The sequence below is a fragment of the Notechis scutatus genome, chromosome 4 (genome assembly GCF_049901735.1).
Source record: "Notechis scutatus isolate UNSWTSFEM ecotype Mainland chromosome 4, rNotScu1.2, whole genome shotgun sequence".
Taxonomy (NCBI): Eukaryota; Metazoa; Chordata; class Lepidosauria; order Squamata; family Elapidae; genus Notechis; species Notechis scutatus.
This window is the reverse complement of record NC_142012.1, coordinates 81,315,934-81,337,413: the sequence shown is the minus strand read 5'-3', so window position 1 is coordinate 81,337,413 and position 21,480 is coordinate 81,315,934. Positions and strand designations below refer to the sequence as shown.

At 42.0% G+C, this 21,480-nt stretch overlaps 2 protein-coding genes across 6 annotated transcripts in view; one reads left to right on the top strand and one right to left on the bottom strand.

Moving 5' to 3' along the window:
* The first annotated feature begins 5,160 nt into the window (after positions 1-5,160).
* On the top strand, positions 5,161-11,748 carry TMEM254 (transmembrane protein 254). The gene is made up of 4 exons (XM_026678384.2): positions 5,161-5,415; positions 6,586-6,689; positions 9,037-9,096; positions 11,272-11,748. Exons 1-4 carry the CDS (start codon positions 5,305-5,307, stop codon positions 11,387-11,389), a joined length of 393 nt encoding a protein of 130 aa, XP_026534169.1. The 5' UTR covers positions 5,161-5,304; the 3' UTR covers positions 11,390-11,748.
* A 2,986-nt stretch (positions 11,749-14,734) lies between these two features.
* LOC113419129 (uncharacterized) overlaps positions 14,735-21,480 on the bottom strand; it is a 28,762-nt gene continuing 22,016 nt past the window's right edge. For all 5 annotated transcript variants that reach the window (XM_087963928.1, XM_026678379.2, XM_087963926.1 and 2 more), the window contains 4 exons: positions 19,839-19,964; positions 18,507-18,674; positions 17,233-17,290; positions 14,735-16,561 (listed from right to left, as the gene is read on the bottom strand). In XM_087963928.1, coding sequence (XP_087820054.1) covers positions 16,463-16,561; positions 17,233-17,290; positions 18,507-18,674; positions 19,839-19,964 — 451 coding nt within the window. In that variant the 3' untranslated portion in view covers positions 14,735-16,462. The remainder of the gene's footprint in view (positions 16,562-17,232; positions 17,291-18,506; positions 18,675-19,838; positions 19,965-21,480) is intronic.

Sequence of the window (21,480 nt, the reverse complement as noted above, 5' to 3'; positions counted from 1 at the left end):
TTTCTTGACCAGATTTCTGGGTGTGATTTGTCATTTCTTTTTGCTAGGACTGAAAAAGAATATAATAACTCATCCAAGGACACACACAAACAATTTTATTACAAAAGCTGGGACTAAAATGCATAATCTTCCAGCGCTTTAGTCAACTACATTGATTTGATTTTAGTGATAATGTACACTACCTAATGCAAATGATCCTGAGGTGGAATTCAGGGGGTGAGTGACAAAACCAGGGAGGGGAAAAAGAATGGACACAAACAATGTTAGTAAAGAGAGCTAAAGTTATTCAATGCATTTGTGTGCGTTCTGAGATTGTGAGTCAGTGTGGGTGTGCACTTCGGAGACACAATCCAATGCCTCCAATTTAAAACTCAGTTATCGGTGGCTTTATAATAAGTGATGGTTTAATTTTAGACCCTCAGGATTCTCGTTCGTTTCTGGCCATCCCTCTCAGTGATAGCTCCATAAAGAGCTACTCCGTGTACCTTGTTTTTTGTTTTTTGTTTTTCTGACCAAGATTATGGAAAGTTTTCACTTGGAGTTCAGCTTAAACCTGGAGAAGAACAGCTGCCTAATTTGCAAATGCAATTCTCTCTCCAAGAGCACCATCTTGAGACTTCAAGCTGTTCTACAAAAGATTCTCCAATAGTCACATGATGGAAATCATGACTCACCTTGTTGAACTGATAGGGATCTATTCATGGTATACCTAGACTGAAAATGCAGACAGGCAGGAATTTAGCCAATCTTCCAAAGAATCAGAGTTTAGCTGGAAGGGACCTTCTAATCTTCAACCTCAATGACTCCTACTACATATCCCCTTTTAGCCTGATGGACCAAGAACTGACAAATTGGTTCCCCCTTCGTGAACTGTTGAGGATTACCTGTATAAAATGTGGCCAAAATATTGCAGTGTGAAGCATAGAATAAGAACAGAATAGAATAACAGAGTTGGAAGGGACCTTGGAGGTCTTCCAGACTAACCCCCTGCTTATGCAGGAAACCCTATACCATTTCAGACAAATAATTGTCCAATCTCTTCTTAAAAACTTCCAGTGTTGGAGCATTTACAACTTCTGGAGGCAAGTTGTTCCACTGATAATTGTTCTAGCATTATTAACACTTCACATTCATGATCTGGATGCTATCACTCTGTTGATGTAGCTCAGGATTGCATTGGCTTTTTTGGTGTCTGCAGCACATTTCTGGCTCATATTTAAGTGATTGTCCACTAGGACTCCAAGATCCATCTCACAGTTGCTACTGTTGAGCCAGGTACCTGTAGATTTGGGGTGTTTCCCCCCCTAAATGGAGGACATTTACTTTTTTCACCACTTGTCCTACCTACCACAAGCCAGGTGCTCCACCTCAAAATTGATAGATACCTTTTTTAATCTTTTAAGAAATCAAGAATGGCATGTTTTTAGGATGTCATCCCAAAATGCGTTGATGGGGAGGACAAATTTATATCCTGACCTGCATTAATAATATACTCTGTTGATGGTTATAATAAAATAAAAGATGAGAATGTGATGTTACATCATTCAGACAGAGGGAAGGGGAGGAGGAGTGTTGAAATCTGGGCATTTATCTCCCAACAAGGAGAGGCAATGTGGCCTAGTGGTTGAGGCTGGAAATCAAGAGACTCTGAATTTAAGTCTCGCCTTAGGTTTGAATGTCAGCTGGGTAACTTTGGGTCAGTCTCTCTCTCTCTCTCTCAACCCAACTCACTTTGCAAAGTTGTTGTTATTCTGAGGAAAATAGGAGGAAGAAGACATATTAGATATGTTCACCACTTTGTTGTTTATAAAAATAATACGGGTGGGATATAAATAGAGAAGTTTAATCAAAATTGTTGAGAATCCCTGTATCTTATCCTTTTCACCGTTGAATACCCTACTTCCATATTTTTCTTTCAATTTTTAATACATTTCATCTTTCCAAGGTTAAAAAGAAAACACAAAGGGGGGAAAAACACTTTTTTTTTTGGTTCCTATAGAACAAAGCTATTCATGTTTGCACTTTTAAAAAAATCTGTCCCAACGCAAAATGTTTTTTATGGAAACGCCCCCCCCCCCTCCCCTATTCCTTTCTGGAATCCGCCCCCTCAACTTGCTGCTTTCAATCAGGAGAAATTCAAAATGTTCTGAAATTGCAACTTTAAAGCAATACACACATCTCAGGGCCAAGGACATTTTTTTCAGCTCCAAATTTGCAAAACTGCAACCTCCAAAATGAGAAGTGAATATGTGCCAAGATTAATTCTCCAGAGTGACAAATAAAAATTAATGATTTTATTGGAACAGGAAGTAAACAGACAGACAGAAAATAAATATAGTATATGGTAACAGGTAAAAGTGATTATATTATTAGTAGAATTGTACAGTTTGCTAAATGAAAATAGAATAGAAATTATGATGTGTGTATAATAATGAGATTAGAAGAGGACTTTGTTTTTTTAAAAAAAACCATAAAGGTGGCATAATTAAAAACTAAAAAAAGTCACTTTGATTCCTCACCCCAGAACAAAAAGTATGTTTATTAAGCCATGTTTGGTCCAGTGGTTAAGGAGGCCCTGAGTTCAAATCCCACCTTAGTCATGAAAGCCAACTGGGGGGGATTTGAACCAGTCACTTGCTCTCTCTCTCTCTGCCCAACCCCCCTCGTAGGATTGGGGTCCCCCCCTTTTTCCCCCCTCAAATATTTTTTTTTATTTTTCAATATGAACATATATATTTTGTGGGCATTGCATTGACAGGGTCAAATCCTTTTTAAGCAACAGTAACATGAATAATACAAATAAGTATATGTAATTCTAATCTTCCAACTTCCACAACTTCAACAAAGCTAATGTCTTTTCATAATCCATTTCTCCTTTTCCCATTAGTTCATTTAAACATAAATAACATTTCTTTGCGCCTTGTATTTATAATCCCTAAACACTATTATTTAATATTTTTAAGAATTATTCATGTTTCCACCATAATGTCAATATTCCAATTGCGTAGGGTTAATAATAACGCTAAATATTAATAATATTTAATCAATCCCGGAAGGGTATCTCAAAATCCCACACAATTTCTCGTCATAGGGTTATTGTGGTGGTGGGGAAAATAGGAGGAAGGAGTATTAGGTTCGTCCACCATTTTTAATATATCTATATAATAAAGTTGGTGTAATAAATAAATAGATATTTATTGGTTTATTAATAAAATAAACAAATAAGCAAATAAATAAGCAAGTAGATAAATAAGTAAATAAGCAGATAGATGGATAGATAGACAGACAGATGATAGATAGATAGATAGATAGATAGATAGATAGATAGATAGATAGATAGATAGATAATAAACAGAAGCAGATAGATGATAGATAGATAGATAGATAAATAGATAGATAGATAGATGATAGATAGATAGATAGATAGATAGATAGATAGATAGATAGATAGACAGACAGATAGATAGATAGACAGATGATAGATAAATAGATTGGTACATAGATAGACAGAAAATAGATAGATAAGTAACAGATGGATAGATAGACAGATAATAAATAGATTGATAGACAGAATAGAGATAGATAGATAGATAGATAGATAGATAGATAGATAGATAGATAGATAGATGATATACAGATAATAGATAAATTGATACATAGATAGACAGAAAATAGATAAGCAACAGTTAGATGGATAGATAGACAGATAATAAATAGATTGATACATAGACAGAATAGATAGATAGATAGATAGATAGATAGATAGATAGATAGATAGATAGATAGATAGATAGACAGAAAATAGATAAGCGATAGATAGATGGTAGACATATGATAGATAGATCATAGATACATTGACAGAAAATAGATAGATAAGCGATAGGTAGATGGTAGATAGATAATAGATAATAGATACATAGACAGAAAATAGATAGATAGATTGATACATAGACAGACAAATAAATTTAAAGCCCAGGGTGTTCACCCTGGCCCCCAAATCAATTTAATCCCGATGCAGCATTTATTTATTTTATTTATTTATTTGTCAGGCGATTATAAGATAACATGTATAAGTATAACATAGTTATGAATACACGAAATGGATACATATAAGAAAAATAAAAGAAACAATAGGACAGGGACAGTAGGCACGTTGGTGCGCTTATGCACGCCCCCTACAGACCTCTCAGGAAAGGGGTGAGGTCAATAGTGTAAGGTTAAAGTTTTTGGGGTTTGGGGAAGAAAACACAGAGTCAGGTAGAGTATTCCAGACATTGACCACTCTGTTGCTGAAGTCATATTTCCTGCAATCAAGTTTGGTGCGATTAACCTTGAGTTTGTATCTATTGTGTGCTCTTGTGTTGTTATGGTTGAAGTTGAAGTATTCTTTGACAGGTAAATCATTGCAATGTATGATTTTATATACCATACTTAGATCAGACCGAAGACGGTGTCATTCAAGGTTTTCTAGATCTAGAATTTCAAGTCTGGTGGCATAACGTATTCTGCAACGAGTAGAGGAGTGGAGAACTCTTCTTGTGAAATATTTCTGGACTTTCTCAACTGTGTTAATATCAGATACGTAATGTGGGTTCCAGACTGATGAGCTGTATTCGAGTATTGTTTTGTATGCCCTAGTTAGTAGTGTGATATTACCAGAGAAAAAGCTACATAGGATTAGGTTAACAACTCTTAACAACTTTTTAGCTATGTAGTTACAGTGGGCTCTAGCACTTAGATCATTAGAGATGAGTACTCCAAGATCCTTGACAGAGTTTGGATCATCAACGAAGTCTTGACTATTCAGCCTGTATTTTATTTTCTATTTTTTTTTTTTTTTTTTTGCCAATATGTAAGACAGAGCATTTGTTTGTTGAGATTTGAAGTTGCCATTTGATTGACCATTCTGATACACAGTCGAGGTCCTTGGGAAGCTGGTTGCCTCGCCCGACCTTAAGGGGGCCTTAAGCACACGAGTGGTTTTGTTTTACTTCTTCCATTTCATAGAAAAATAAAAAGAGGGACGCTCCCCCCCCTCCTCCAAAGCCCTCTCAGGAGAGAAAAGGCGCAGCAACCCGCGCCGTGCTCAGCATCCGTCCGGACTGCCGCAAAAGAAGCCGCAATCGCCCCCAGAACCAGCCCCGCCGGCGCGGCCTCCACCTGTCCTCGCCCGACCCGGCTTTGCCATTCCGCGGAGGCCAAGGCGGAGCTCGGCGCGGCTCCTCCTCGGGGCCGGCCTGGCAAAGGCTTCTTCTTCTACTTCCGTGGCTCGGGCAGCCGTGAGCAGAGCCAACCCGGAGGAGAATGGCATCCCGCTCGGCGTCCGCCGCTCGGTCTCAAAACCCGGCCACCTACTTCCGAAGGAGCCGGCCGTTTTTCATGGCGGTGATCGCGGCCTTGATGCTCTACTACGGGGTAAGGAGGGGAAACAGAGAGAGAGAGAGAGAGAGAGAGAGAGAGAGAGAGAGAGAGAGAGAGAGAAAGAGAAAAAAGAAAGAGAGAAAGAGAGAGAGAAAGAGAGAGAAAGAGAGAAAAGAGAGACAGAGAGAGGGAGAGATAGAAAGAGAAAAGAGAGAAGAACAAAGAGAGAGAGAGACAGAAAGAGAAGGGGGAGGGAGAGAGGGAGAGAGAGAAAAAGAAGGAAGAGAGAGACAGACAGAGACAGAAAGAGAAAAGAGAGAAGACAGAAAAGAGAGACAGAGAGAGGGAGAGATAGAAAGAGAAAAGAGAGAAGAACAAAAAGAGAGAGAAAGAGAAGAGCAAAGAGAGAGAGAGAAAAGAGAAGGGGGAGGGAGAGAGGGAGAGAGAAAAAAGAAGAGACAGACAGACAGAGACAGAAAGAGAAAAGAGAGAAGACAGAAAAGAGACAGAGAGAGAGAGAGGGAGAGATAGAAAGAGAAAAGAGAGAAGAGCAAAAAAAAGAGAGAGAGAGAGAGAAAGAGAAGGGGGAGGGAGAGAGAGAGAAAAAAGAGGAAAAGAGAAAGAAGAGAGAGAGAGACAGAAAGAGACAGAAAGAGAAGAGAGAGAGGGGAAGGAAGAGAGAGAGGGGAGGAGAGAGGAGAGAGAACCAGGGTGGAAGCCAGGGAGGCAGGTGAGCCAAGTGCAGCATCCTTTGAGAAGGGCGCACCAAACCCTTTGCCCTCCCGTCCCCACCTGCTACTTCTGGGTGGGTGGGAGACAGAGGGAATTCCTCCCCAAAACAACAAAACCCCAAGCTAAAAATACATTCACCATAAAACACTAGCTACAACATTTAGTGATAGTTATTACATAAAGATAGCAATTACATAAATCATACTAGGTTACGAAGTAAACCATTTAAATCATGAGATACAAGCAACAAGTGTGCACATTTTACAGGTGCACATTTTATAACCCATGTCTTCCCCCATTTTGGGGGGTTGGTTTGTGTTACAGGTTACGGAAAACATAATAACAGCAGAACCTCATTGTCTTAGCACTCTGTAAATTTGGTTGTGAAGATGAGAAGGGGATTGAAAAGGCAACCGGTGTGAAAGTTGGAACGCTTTGTTGAGAAGCTTGAGTGATGCTTATAAAATGGGCCTCCTTCTTTTCCCTTTTCAGTGTGCTGTCTTGGCACCTTTAATCATCCCCTATGACAGTCTCGGTCCATTAGGAAGATTCACAAGATATCTGCAGGAGAACCACAGAACTGTTTTCCATGGAGGGTAAGTTGACTTCAACACTTGGGGACCCAGTTCCCTTGCAGGGGCTATTTAGCTCCTAGCAACAGCAATAGCCCTTAGACTTATATACCACTTCACAAGTGCTTTCCAGCCCTCTCTAAGCGGTTTTGAGAGACAGCCTCTTGCCCCCGACAATCTGGGTCCTCATCTTACCCACCTCAGAAGGATGGAAGGCTGAGTCAACCTTTAAGAGGAAGGAAGGAAGGAAGGAAGGAAGGAAGGGAGGAAGGAAGGAAGGAAGGAAGGAAGGAAGGAAGGAAGGAAGGAAGGAAGATAGCAATAGCCCTTAGACTTATATACCACTTTATAGTGCTTTCCAGCCCTCTCTAAGCGGTTTTACAGAATCAGCCTCTTGCTCCCAACAATCTGGGTCCTCATTTTACCCACCTTGGAAGGATGGAAGTCTGAGTCAATAACAATAACGATAGCCCTTAGACTTATATCCTGCTTCATAGTGTATTACAGCCCTCTCTAAGCGGTTTACAAAAATAATATTTTTCCCAACAATCTGGGTTCTTATTTTACTGACCTCAGAAGGATGGAAGGCTGATTCAATAGCCATATAGCCCTTAGACTTATATACTGCTTCACAGTGCCTAACAGCCCTCTCTAAGCAGTTTGCCAACCTCAGAAGGATGGAAGCCTGAGTCAACCTCAAGTCAGTCAGGATCGAACTTCAGGCTGTGGGCAGAGTTTGCCTGAAATACTGCATTTTAACCACTGCACCATCATGGCTCATAACAAGCCAGATGTTTATGTGGACATGTGGGAAAGTTGGTTTCCAGATGGTTGGGAAACGGACAGACATTACAAAAGTAATATGCATCTTCAGACAGCTTCTCTTGCTGTGGAAAACAATGTTTTTAGGAGGACGGTATAGGACAGACAGAGCCCGAAGGCAGAGTCAAGAGAGTTATCAGCCTGGAATCATTACATTTCCACAAATAATGATCTATGTCCAGTCCTCTTGAATTCTGTTAAGTCTTATCGAATACCAATTTAACACTGATCTTAGTTGACCAGATTCTTGTCTATAGATATGAGCAAGAGATCAACTTAACTGGAATTTAACACATGCTTGACAGGCAGCAATGCAATGAAATGGGAAAACTGGTTACCTTTGCCAAGAGAAAGCTGGGCTCTGATCCATTTGAGGAGGTGTTTCCCAACTTCCAGAGGCGTTTATTGCAACTCTCAGAATTCTTAGCAGTGCCTTGACTTCTGGGTTTTGAAACCTAGTTTTGTAAAGTCTAGGATTATGGGGAATGATGGAAATCCAAGATTTTTCCCACCAGAATGATGTTTCGAGGTCAAGCCATCCCAACACAGGACATAGAAATATGTTTCTATGACCAAACATCGTGTTTTGGAAGTCATCAGAAACAAAACTCAGAATGGTTTTCTGAGTTCCATCAAATGTGGACAGATCCCAGAGAGGTTTTACAGGACAACCTGGGACACATATTTCCCCTTCTCTTCCTTTTCCCATCTACTCCCCTTCAGGCCTTCTTTCTTCTCAGCCCTTTCCTTCCTTTCCTTAACTGATGCCCCCAGTTGACTAAACTTTTTCAATGACCTGAGGACAAATAACAAGGCAAATTCCAAAGTCAAATGAGATCAGAAGACAAAAGAAATCTAGAACCTGGGCAAATGCAGACTCATTCAACCTCCCAGAGAAGCAAGACCAGTTTCTGGTCATCGTAGGAGTTAGAGACATTCAAAGTTGAGGAATCAAACTTAGGAATGCTTCCATCTTAAGAATGCTTCTGTGGAAGACTTCTGGGGAAGATGGGGGAAAAATATACTTGCCAAGTGAGTGTAGATTTTGAATCTGGGGTAACCCATCACCCAACAGTGGTTGACTCCATCAAAGGGTTTATTCTATGTGGTGGAGAATGCAATGAAAAGATAACCTAGGGTAGAACTCAACTCCCAGTATATTTTGGCTTTAAGAATTGGTTTAAAAAAAAAACAAATATTGCATCCAGAGCAGCTGGGAAGTTCTCACAGACATATCTCACTACACAACTATATCAACTAGCAGGGCAATAATCTGAATTTGGAGGAGAAAGATTAAGAGGGATGAACACACATACACTTTTCATACTGCCTTAAAACGAGACTATCTGTCCCTGATGCTGGACAAATCCAGGAAAAGTTGTTTTTCAAAGTGTTGTTGGAAAACCCTCTGGAACCCTTTTTTTTTAAAAAAATTACTTTATAACCCTATGGGTGATTGAGACACAATGGAGAGTTTCACCTTTTCCCTTTTCTGAACTGACAACTAATTTATTCTTGGCAACCCTGATGCTGTTTTTCTTAATTACAGATATGTGGTGGCTTGGTTAATTCATATCGGAGAAGCATGTTTAAGTATCTGGTTATGCAAGTAAGTTCTTCTAACTTCTTCAGGAGTTGAAGGTGGCACACTTTGAGTTGGGTTGGTACGGTAGTTTTCTACATCTAGAAATACTCCTTGTGAACAGAATAGAATATAAAACAGAACAGAATAGGATGCAGAATAGAGAATAGAGTCGAGCCAAGTCGAATAAAATGGAAATAGAATAGAAATAATGGAATATAAGAATAGAATAGAATATGGAATAAGGATAGAATTGAATTGAATTGAATTGAATTGAATGCAAAATGGAATGGAATCAGAATAGAATAGAATAGAATAGAATAGAATAGAATAGAATAGAATATTCTTTATTGATCAAGTGTGATTGGACACATAAGGAAATTGTCTCCAGTACAGAAGCTCTCAGTGTAGGAAGGAAGAAGTGATAAATCATGATCATGATCATCATAAAATACAGTCATAAATCTATAAGACATAACACTCAGTGATAATCATAGAATACTAAATAAACATAAATCATGAGATAACAAACAACAAAGTTGTCAGAAGAAGCTAAGGAATTAGGCAAGAGGCAAGAAGGATAATGGCTAATACAGCCTTACTAGGTGGTTTGACATCCCAGGGTGTAAGACCGTGTTGTAGGAATTCATTGTTTAGCATGGGGGAAAAAACTGCCCTTGTGTCTAGTTGTTCTGGTGTGCAGGGCTCTATAGCGTTGTTTTGAGGGAAGGAGTTGAAAGTTTATGTCTGGGATGTGCGGGGTCTGTAGATCTTTTCACAGCCCTCTTTTTGACTCATGCATTTTATATGGGTCCTCCATGGAAGGCAGGCTGGCTGCAGTTGTGTTTTCTGCAGTCCTAACTATCCGTTGGAGTCTGGGTCTGTCTAGTTTGGTGTCTAAGATAGGGACAACTGCCTCCCACATCTAAAAGGTTGCAGGAAGGACTCCCACATTAATTGTGGAATAGACGTGTGGGAAATATTCAGAAATAATACGATTTTCCATTCCTGTACACATCAGTCCTCGACTTACGACCCCAATTGAGTCCAAAATTTCTGTGGCTAAGCGAGACCGTTGTTAAGTGAGGCTTGTCCCCTTTCCACAACCTTTCTTGCCGCAGTTGCTGAGGGAATCACTGCGATGGCTCAGTTAGTAACACCGTTGTTAAGTGAATCTGGCTTCCCCTTTGGCTTGGCTTGGCAGACAGAGGGGCAAAAGGCGGCCACGTGACCATGGGACACTGCAACCATGATAAATGTGAGTCAGTGGCCTGGGATATTAATTTTAATCAGGTGGTGCAACAGTTTTCGTAAATGTGAAGAATGGCCCCAGGTCAGTGCTGTTGAAACTGTTGTAAGTCGACAACGACTTGTACTTTCATTGCAAGCTTGGATCTGTAAACAAAATATGGTGACCTAAAGACTTAAATTGCTCAGTGTTACACGGAGATTATCTGGAGATGAAACAACAGGTAGCTGATCTCAGTTGACCTGCCTAACAAGTTCCCCTGGGGGAGACCTCTTACTCAATCGAGGGTGGAGTGTGCCAAATACGGCAAACACCTTTGTGGGATTTCAAAACCCTCTTTTGCCACATTATATTTCATCTTGCACTTCATTTCTTTCCCATCCTTTATCTGAGCCCACAGAAGCAATTACTGGCCCAACTCAGGATGTTCTCGTTGCACAAGAACACATTCATTTCTCAGTTGATTTTTCTGCAGGTTGCATGCTAACCAATAATTAATGCAAAGGAATTAATCTGAAAACATAAGCAGGGTAAGAAGTTGGGTTATACAAGAAGGAGCAGAAGAAGCCGATGACTGTTGGGGTCCTTGGTGATTTTCTTGCAGACGTTTCATTATCAAACTAGGTAACATAATCAGGTCCTTAGTTCTGAGTTTGGTTGTTTTCTTGCAGACGTTCCATCACCAAACTAAGTAACACCATCAGTGCAATTTTCAGTGCAGAATAAGAAGAATAAGGAAAAGAACGGTCCTCCAGATTTATATGCAGATCCAAAATAGGTTTTGTAACTGGGAATTAGGTCCCACACTGTGAAGAATCAGGAAGGAGGTTAGCCTAGCTTGTTTTTCCGATCGCGGAATACGTACCCAAGATCACACAACTTTATTTAAGCTTGAGCTATTTTCCCAACTCAATAACTACCACTGTCATGTGCCTCTCTTTTTTTCCTCACAGTAAGAAAGGCATCACGGACAGCAAGACACAGCTTTTGTGGTTCGTTCAAACGCTGCTCTTTGGCTTCGCTTCGCTTTATTTCTTGGTGGTTTACAAGCCACCCAAGAAAACCCAGTGAAGAATTGGAAGTGGAAAAGGAAACAGAAATGGGATGATATATATGCCCTAAACACCGAAGGATCTCTCAGTGTTTTGGCATTTCACCGAAAACACCTTTCAACTGTTGCCTGGAAAGACAAAATAAATAAATAAACTTTGCTTTGGGGGCACACTGGTGATAGACTAGCTGCTAAAGGGGAAATCACATTTTAAATGGGGAATCAAAAGTTCTCACCTTACAGAAGACCTGCTGTTGAAAGATGGAACTATCCTGCCTTTTCTATTCTGTCTTTAATAATAAAAAGAGACCTCGGTATTAGGGTAAGAGCTGTTACACTGTTAATTTGGGGAAATAAAATCCTGTTTTCCATACATGTAGTTCTTGGCTTACAACAGTTTGCTTAGTGATAGTTTGACGCTAGAACGGCACAGAAAAAAGTGACTTATGACCAGTGGTGGGATTCATTTTGTTTACTACTGGTTCTGTGGGCGTGGTTTGGTGGTGTGGCTTGGTGGCCGTGGCAGGGGAAGGATACTGCAAACTCTACATTTCCTCCCCACCCCAGTGCCTGCTTTCCAGCTCCGTTCTCCTGTGCAGGGCAACCAAAGGAGACCCAGCCAATCAGCTGGGACTCAATGGGAGACAGAAATAGATGCTGGCAGGGCCAATCAGAGGTGGGATTGGCCGGCTCTCCGAACTACTCAAAATTTCCACTACCGGTTCTCCAGAACTGCTGAATCCCACCTCTGCTTACGACCATTTTTCACACTTAATGACCATTGCAGGATCTCCATGGTCACGGGATTTACATTCAGATGCCTGACAACAGACTCACATTTACGACGGTTGCTGTGTCCCTACCTTTTTTTGCGACCTTCCAACAAGTGACATCAACGGGGGAAACCAGATTCATGTTAATGACTGTGTTTATTTAATTTAATTACTAATTTAACGAGGACCCAAATTGTTTGGGAGCCAGAGGCTGACTCTGTCAAACTGCTTAAGAGAGGGCTGTGAAGCACTATAAAGCGGTATATAAGTCTAAAGCAAGAAGCATCCTCACCCCCCTTCGGAATGGCAGCGTTCCGAATAGTTCATCGGAATGCTGGAAATGTAAACCGACTCAAGGAACATACTATCATACGTGGTGGACATGCCCAGTAGCAAAAAAAATATTGGATAAGGATAAGAAGGTGGATAGAGGAAATAAACAACAAATAGAGTTAAAACCAGAGATATTCTTACTAAGCATACCGTGTTTCTCCAACAATACGGCCTCCACCAATAGGAAGGCCCAGCATGTTTTATTGGCATAAAATCAAATTAAGCCCCTCCCCCCAAATTAAGGCCTATATTAAACATGCGAAATGGGGGGAATGGCAGGGGGGGGGCTTGCCGTTAGGAAGTACTTTTGTTGCATACCCGGATATGGTGCTGCCTGCGTTGGTGGGGCACTTCGTATTGGGAGACCTTCCGCCACCGTTGCTTTCCGTTCTCCCTTGCTGCTGCAGCGTTTAGAGCAACGCCGCAGCATTTGGCGCAGCCATGCGTGGCCAGCCAGGGCTCCTCCCTGCAACCGGAGCCCTGCGGAGACACTTGGCTTCAGGCGCTCCTGTCGCCACCTTCCCTTTGCCTTCGAAGGGAAAGCCAATTATTTTAAAAACAACAAAGCCTCCCCTGTCCAAGAGGGCAGCCCAACCCCACATGGGGAGGCGAATCTCCCAGGGCCGCAGCGCAGGATCAGCCCACCCCGGGAGAAGCACCCAGCCGCCATCCCTGCCTGGCGCCATGCAGAGTGCGAAGAGCTTCACCTGGGGTGCCCTCCACTCATCCCACCAAGACCGCACCGGAGCTGTGCGGGCTGGGCAGAGCTGGGAAAGTGAGCCGTGGTGCGCGCCTGCTGCCAAGCAAAGAGCCAGGCCGACCCAAGCTTGGCTTCATTCCCAAGTCCCTCCAGCCCAAACCTGAAGGGGTCACCAGGAGAGGCCGCCTGAGGCAGTGATAGCGCCCACCCATCCGTGGACAGGGAGGCAAGGTGATGGCCTGCGCCGCGTCCTCCTCCAAGCTGAGCCCCGCCGAGTCAGCGCCTCTGCCTGATGCCCGTTCCGCTGCAGCATTTGGAGCTGCTGGCGCATTTGGAGATGCGTGGGGATGGGGACAGGCTGGGTGAGGGGTGGAAAGGACGGGGGGCTTCGGGCTTTCTCCGACAGCCAGGGAAGCAGCGCTGCCATCACCTCGCCTCCCTGTTCACGGACGGGTGGGCGCTATCACTGCCTCGGGCAGCCTCTCCCGGTGGCACCTTCGGGTTCACGCTGGAGGGACTTGGGAAGGAAGCCAAGCTCAGGTCGGCCCAGCTCTTTTGCTTGGCAGGGGGGCGCGTACCCGCGGCTCACTTTCCTGGCTCTGCCCAGCCTGCACGGCTCTGGAGCGGCCCTGGCGGGATGAGCGGAGGGTCCGGCAGGGAGGCGCTCGCTGCCTTGGTGAGAGCTCTGCTGCCGGGAAGGAGGGCCTGCCTGTCAGCTGCGCTAGGCGCCCCAGGCGAAGCTCTTCGCGCTCTGCCCGGCGCCAGGCAGGGATGGTGGCTGGGCGCTTCTGCTGAGGTGGGCCGATCCTGCGCTGCGGCCCCAGGAGATTCGCCTCCCCACGTGGGGTTGGGCTGCCTTCTCGGGCAGGGGAGGCTTTGTTGTAGTAGGTTGTCGTTTTTAAAAGAATTGGCTTTACCTTCGAAGGCAAAGGGAAGGCGGCGACAGGAGTGCTTGAAGCCGAGTGTCTCCACCGGGCTCCGGTTGCAGGGAGGAGCCCTGGCTGGCCACACGTGGCTGCGCCAAACACCGCGGCATTGCTCTAAATGCCACGGCAGCAAGGGAGAAGGGAAAGCAACGGTGACAGAAGGTGTCCCGATACGAAGTGCCCCACCAACGGTGAGGTCAACATCCAAGCTGTTGCCGCCTGCCCACCCAAGGATGCAAGGGGGGGGGAATTAAGTCACCCCCGAAAAGACGGCCTAGCCATTTTTTCGGGGGTCAAAAAAAAAAAAAAAAAAAAGGCCCGGCCTTATTTTGTGAGAAACACGGTATTATTACATTGCCCATTTTATAAAAATGCACAAGGTTTCATATTCCATTTTTTAAAAACTAAATTTCAGATCTATCAAGCTTATTTTACATACAGAGGTTGCTAGTCAACGAGTATATTTAGTTTCTTTGAAGGTAGCCAAGTCTTGTTTCATTGGTTGTAAAACCTGTCATAACCAATCATTTCTTAAATTATCATTTTCAAATTTTGTTGATGCAAGCTAGGCGGAGTCATTCTTGCAGCCAAGCAGCCTCTAGATCTCATCAAGAAATAAAAAGTAGCAATAGCTAAACAATCGAGATTTATTTTATTTTATTTGGTCGAATGTTTAATTTCTATCTTCTTTAAGTGGAACTGGGGTCATTGGCCCGAATAAACGGACTAACCAGAGCTGTCTAAACTACAGTGCATCAGACGGAGAGCTGTCTCCCAGAATTATTGCTGTCAAGAAAAATTGGAAGAGCTGTGCTTCCTTGCAACCCTATGCAAAAGGCAGAATATGAATCTAACAAGCACATTATAGTTCCTGTTCAGCTCCGAAGTATCCTTTTTACAGGTCTTTTAAGAAACCCAAAACAACAAAAAAGTTAACATCTTGAGAACATTTTCAACAGAGTTTGCATCTTCTTAGGATCCCCAAACGCAGTAGCCAAACATAATTTAGGTAGAGAATGATTTTTTTGGGGTGTGGGGGGAGAAGAAATTCTTCAGGTCATGCAAATAAGTGGGATCTTTAGACAGTTCAAGAGAGTAGGGAAGTTTGCTAAATTGCCTCAGGGAAGACTCAATTTTTCAGCCTCAGAAACTGGAAATGGTGACAAGTTCAACAATTTACCGTAGATGAGGAAAGAACAAGCGATCAACTTACAACTCAGAAAGAGGTGATTTTGTGCAATTAATTTTGTGACTTTGTAATTAGGATACACACACATACACACATACATACATACAATAATTACAAAGTCACAGTTTTAATTTTTATATATATATATATATATATATATATATATATATATATATATATATGTATCAAGAGCAATGGACTCAGCTGTGTTGGCAATATCAACCGTTTGCTACCGTTTGTTGCCAGCACAGCTGAGTAAGTACTAAGTAACAAAAGAGGCGGTAGCCTCAACTCAGATATCTGCAGATTTTCGAAATTACACCTAATTGTGGCTTTCTGTGTTGAGAAACAAAATGTGGGTTGATTACAAGCGACTGAACTTTTTGCCAAGAGTACATAAATGTGGAAATCCTCATGTGGTCACCACCTTAATGGGTTTACTTATTAATTTTCCTTCTTGAATGTTCTCTCTTCCAATCAGGCTGAAACACAAGGCAATATCTGCATGATTTGACTCCTTAGGAATAAACTTGCTTTGAAGTCTGAATGTATTTTACCTTAAAAAAACAAAAACAAACAGAGAGCAGACTCCTAAGGAAACCTCTAACCCAAAATGTAGCCCAGTGTTTTCTTTAAAAACCTAACATTTTAAATTGAGCTGTGGCAAGGTTGGGCCCTAATACAAAGTACTTGCCAGGTCCAAAATGATGAAGAAAAGATTAAAACAATTCAGACTTGGGAAAAAGTATTTAAGAGATCAACTCTTCTAAAAGATGAAGAAGACAGATCCTTTTCTTCCAGACTGGTTGCCAGAAATAACTAATAATAAATGTTCAGATTAGTAAACATTTAACTTGTAATTTTTAGGGACTGCTGAAGTAGCAATATTGGCCTGACCCAGAAATTAGGAAGATAGAATGATGAACTGGAATTTAATGTACGCCATTTATAGATCTGTGCAAAAACTCTCTTGAATGAAATAAATAAAACTTAAAGATACTCTGTACTGATAGTTCTTTCAGACTGCAATCTGTTGGGGAGATATACGTCAACTCTGTCACTGATGGCTCACCAAGTATTAAGATGTTCTAGGAAGAAATGCTACTTGCAATATATTTAGCTTTCCATGTATTTTTTTTTAAAGTGGAGCTTCTCATCAGCTGTCGTCATCTTCACCGTTCCACCCATGTTATCATTGGATAACGATCTGTGAGGATCTTTCTTAATTGAGACGTATGGCTTCTGTCTCTGGTTTCTACCACACAGGACACCTGGGAAGGAAAAGTGTATTACGTTTCAGTAAACTAAATCAGGGCTTTAGAAAACTATTGAGCTCAATTTTCTTTTTTCTTTTAAAGACTTTGTAATCCCCTCGCATCAAGGCAAAGTGAATGGAGGTGAGCGTTTGCTTAAAGCTAGACAAAACCAAATGGATGGTTTCAGGATTAACTGATTAAAAAAGGATTATTTATGGGAAAAAGGAGACCAAGATATGTACTTTGGGAGGATGAAGATAATGGCACTTATTCCTTTGTTAACTGCTGCAAAAAAATATTAGAGATTGTTCTGGATATTTCCCCCTTTCTTTCTGTTTTTCCTCTTTCCTTGACTTCGACTGTCTCACTTTTCTTTCTGTTTTTCTTTCTCATCTTTGACATGTCCATAGTTTTAATCTGATGTAAAACGTTCTCAGCAAAAAAAATTACGTATTAAAAAGGCACCTCCAATCAATTTGCAAGCCAAATACTATCACTGGTTGTGGATGGAGCCTGTAAGTTAAGAAGACTTCATGCAGCTTTCAGCTTTCTCATCTTGAATGCAAAGCTGTTTAACTGGATTGCTAGAAACCTGATTCTCTAGCCAGCTCAGAAGCATTACGTGAAGAACTTGGTATAGCTCAAGTTAAAATGGAATTTAACCGACTTTCTCATCTCTTGCTTACCTCACTGGTGAACAAATCAGTTCTCATGTATGGCTGTTCCTGTTTCATGGTCAAGATTCTGGAACAAAGATATGTTTTTATGTAAGGTTGTAGCTAGTTCAGTCTCACAGGCATGAGGCAATAATGGAGTTTTTGGCAGAATTTCTGCAAACCACCTCAAGGCCAGTTTGAATAAAGAATAATGGAAATTTAAGACTTTAAAGAAAGTCTACGTCAGATCTTTCTGTGGCATTGCTGTTTCCATTGCTTAGACAGTAAGATTATTTTGTCAAAGCATTTCTTGGTTTCTGTGTATTTGTGTTAAATGCAGATTTTTTTTAAAAAAGAAAAATATGTAGTTGCTAGGTGGAATGGACACCTTCAATTTTCTAGACCAGGGGTCTTCAAACTTGACCGCTTTAAGACTTGTGGACTTCAGCTCCCAGAATTCCTCCTCCAGTTATGTTCGCTCAAAAATTCTGTGAGTTGAAGTCCACAAGACTTAAATGTGCCAAGTTTAGAGAGCCTTGTTCTAGATTAATGACTGGGAACTACGGCAAATAAACTTAGTGACATTTTCATCTTCAGATGCAAAATGTCCTTTCTGATGTCCTACTTGTGCTGGCAGAGAGGGCCTACTTTGGATCCATTGGTCAAAGAGGTCTAACTTCTGTGGTCCAGAAGAAGAGTCTCTGCTGTAGCTCTTGTCCTGTGGAAACATCTTAAGCAAGATCCACTTCCACCCATCTATCGTTTCACAAGAACCTGAAGTTAGTCTTGGGTTCAAATGGGGCAGTTCCACACTGGAGGTGTCTGCTGGATTGATGGCAGATCCCACCTCCTTCCTTCCCCTCTGCTCTCCACCTATCCAGCTTGTGGGTTATCATACTGGTGTATTCTTATGGTCTACTTTTGTCAAATGTTTGTTTTATTGTTCTATTGTTTTACTTCTGTTTATATGCCTTTCCCTTTCCTTCCTTTTTTATTGTTGTAAGCCGATAATAGAGTAGCCCCCATGGCAAGATAGGAGGCAAATAAATCTAACAAATAATTAAATTTTCTATGCATACATGTATTCTAGACATGGAGGATTTTCATGGGCAAAACTTGACTTCCTCCACTAAAGATGACAAGATACCAAGCCAACTTCGGGTCCAGGTGACTATATGGACACATCCAGATAGGTTTTCTGGTGATAACTGTGAATATTTTTTTTGTTTTATTCAATCTTTTCAACCTAGTACACAGGTTGGTAGATTATGGTCTCCATCAAAATGAAACCACGTTTAGATTACCTTGCCTCCTCACGAGCTAAGGTCTCCAGTAGCTTTGAAATCTCTCCTGGACAATCAGTGACCGTGACCCTGAATTTGCACACTCTGTTATCAAGAGTAAGGGCCTGATCCATGCACTGCTTCATCAGAGGGAGCTCCATGTTTCCACTGCTCACAGCCACAGCCACTCTGAAACAAGGGGAGAAAATTAAATGAACCACTTTTCCCTTTAGGCAAACACATTTCATAGCTTGTTTGATAGACTTTGTTTGATAGTTTGACAGCTATTTTCCAGAGCGCCTGTAGGCCAGACAAGGAATAATGGATGGAAACTGAACAAGGAAAGATTTAACCTGGAAATAAGGAGAAACTTTCTGACAGTGAGAACAGTCAACTCATGGAACAGAAGTTGCCCTCGGAAGTTGTGGGAGCGCCATCCCTTGAGACTTTCAAGAAGAGATTGGGCTGCCATTTGTCAGAAATGGTGTAGGGTCTCCTGCTTGGATGGGGTGGGGTTGGACTAGCCATCTAGCCTACAAGGTCCCTTCCAACTCTGTTATCTAATAGGATCAAGGATTAAAATACACCATATGGTTTCCCTTTGGCCATCTCTAACGATAGTCTTCTACTAGATAAGCGTGCATAAGCGCACAATCATGCCTACCAACCCTGTCCTATTGTACCCTATTATTAGTTCCTCTTTCTTATATTTAAACTTATGTTTATTCTTATTTCTATTATATTGTAAGCATTTGACAAAATAAATAAATAAATAAAACAAATAGGTGCTTGTTTTATAAGCCTTCTAGATTTGTAGACCTTTGTCTCCATATCTGCCCAGCTTCTTCTACATTCTACATATGTAATGATCCATTTATTTGGATTTCAATTTCCATCATTCTGTGGGCTCAACTACCAGAAGAATACAAGGCTGGGGAAAAACTGGTCTCCCAGTAAAAATTAGTTCCTGATTTTCATTCCTTTGAATGAATCCAACCAGAAGCCAACAAAGTAGGAGATTTTGGAGAACAACATTATCCAGAGTGGAACGGATTAAAATCTCTCTTCCTCTTGTCTCATTCTAAGTCAGAGTCCTTTACCCATTTTTTTTAAAAAGGAAAATGTATAAAGAAAAGCAACACAGGTTTTGTTCCATCTTATTATTATTTTTCTACACCACCTGGGAGAGTAAAGATGTCAACCTACCAAAGAGATGAAGGACATCATTGAGTCCAAGTCAACTCTCTTGGGATGGTTTTGCCATTGTCTAGGGTACAACCTTGACATTCTTCTTTGGGTGGTCTTTCCAGTCCAATAAATATACAAAACCAAGCTTTCGGGTAGATTGTATACCTTTTGCCCTTTAATTCTGGCAGTTTCCCAGACACGAGAGCAGCCAGCGCAAGGGCTCCTTCGGCGTCAACAGCCACGTGTTCGTATTCCAGCAACCTCAGCATAGAAATCAAGACGTCTTCTTCCCTGAGGATGGGGGAGAACAGCTGGGTCAAACAGAGGGGCTTCTGCCCCCCCCCTTTCTCCCCCATGAAAATACGACCACTTGATTTCTTAATGAGCCAAAACTATTGCACTGAGCACAGCAAGCGAATCGGAATGGTTCGTTTTTGTCATGAACCCAAGTTTGGGTGACCATCTAGCCAAGATTCTGTGCAGTTCGGTGCACCCGTAAATCCCAGCCCTGGCTGGCCCCACCCACCCCTCCCTTCCCCTCCTTGGAGTCCCCACATGGCCCATTTTGGATGCCAGGTAAGTCCCGCATGGAGGCTCAGGGAGGGTGAAAAATGGGCCTCCCGGAAGGCCAGCCTGTTTCCGGCCTCCAGAGAGCCTCTGGAGCCCGGGGGGGCTGTTTTTGCCCTCCCGGATGCTCAAGGAAAGCCTTCGGAGCCCAGGGAGAGCGAAAACAACCCTTCTGCGTGGTGCAAGAAGCCGACTAGACCACACCCACCTTGGCCACACCCACTCATCAACCAGGCAGAGAACCGATTGCTGAAATTTTTTAAGCCCACCCCTGGTCATGCCCAATGCGGGCAGTCCTCAACCACAAGGGAGCCCGACTTTTCTGTGGCTAAGCAAGACTGTTGTTCAGTGAATGTTGCTCCATTTTATGACCTTCCTTGGCACGGTTGCTAAGTGAATCCCTGCAGCCGGTAAGTTAGTAACCCAGTGGTTAGGCAAATCTGGCTTTTCCATTGACTCGTCAGAAGGTCGCCAAAGGGATCGTGTGACCCCAGGGCACTGCAACCATCATAAATATAAGTCAGTTGTTAAGTGTCTGAATTTTGATCACATGACCATGGGGATGCTTCAACGGCCATAAGTGTGAAAAAATGGTCGTAAATCACTTTTTCAGTGACATCATAACAGTTACTAAATGACCTGTTTGTAAGTCTTGTCTCTTTTCTGTAATCGATGTGCTACTAAAACTCTCATTCCTCTAACCTTTAAACTGGGCAAAATAGCTCTTCCTATGGCAACAATTTTTGAACCAGAACTAAACCTTGGACGGTGAAGAACCTCAAAAGAGACAAGCTTAAGATGAGCATTTTTAAAAAAAGGTTCCTTTAAATTCCATGTTTTAAATTGCCTGCCCAGCCACTAAACAATTGATCTACTCATCTAAAGACTGCCAGGGGAGGGGAAAATGTCCTTTTAAATCCATTTATCTAGATGGCATATGCAGAAAGGAAAACCCGCTGGTGTTATACGAAAAGATTTTTCAAGAGTTTGAGTAAACTAATAAAAATAGTTTTAAAAGCCTTACAAAAGACTTGGACAAACATTTCTCTCTCTATGCTACCATGTGGCCATCAGACTTGCAAAAACCACACTGTTAGTTTATCTTGCATTGTTCGATAATCCAATCTTCGTTACGTTGCAAGGTAAGGTGTACCCCAATGGCCTTTGCTGGTGTTTGCTTACAAAATGGTTGGGGATGGCGGATTCCTTTGTGAGTGCCTCCCCCCCCTCAGGTAATTTC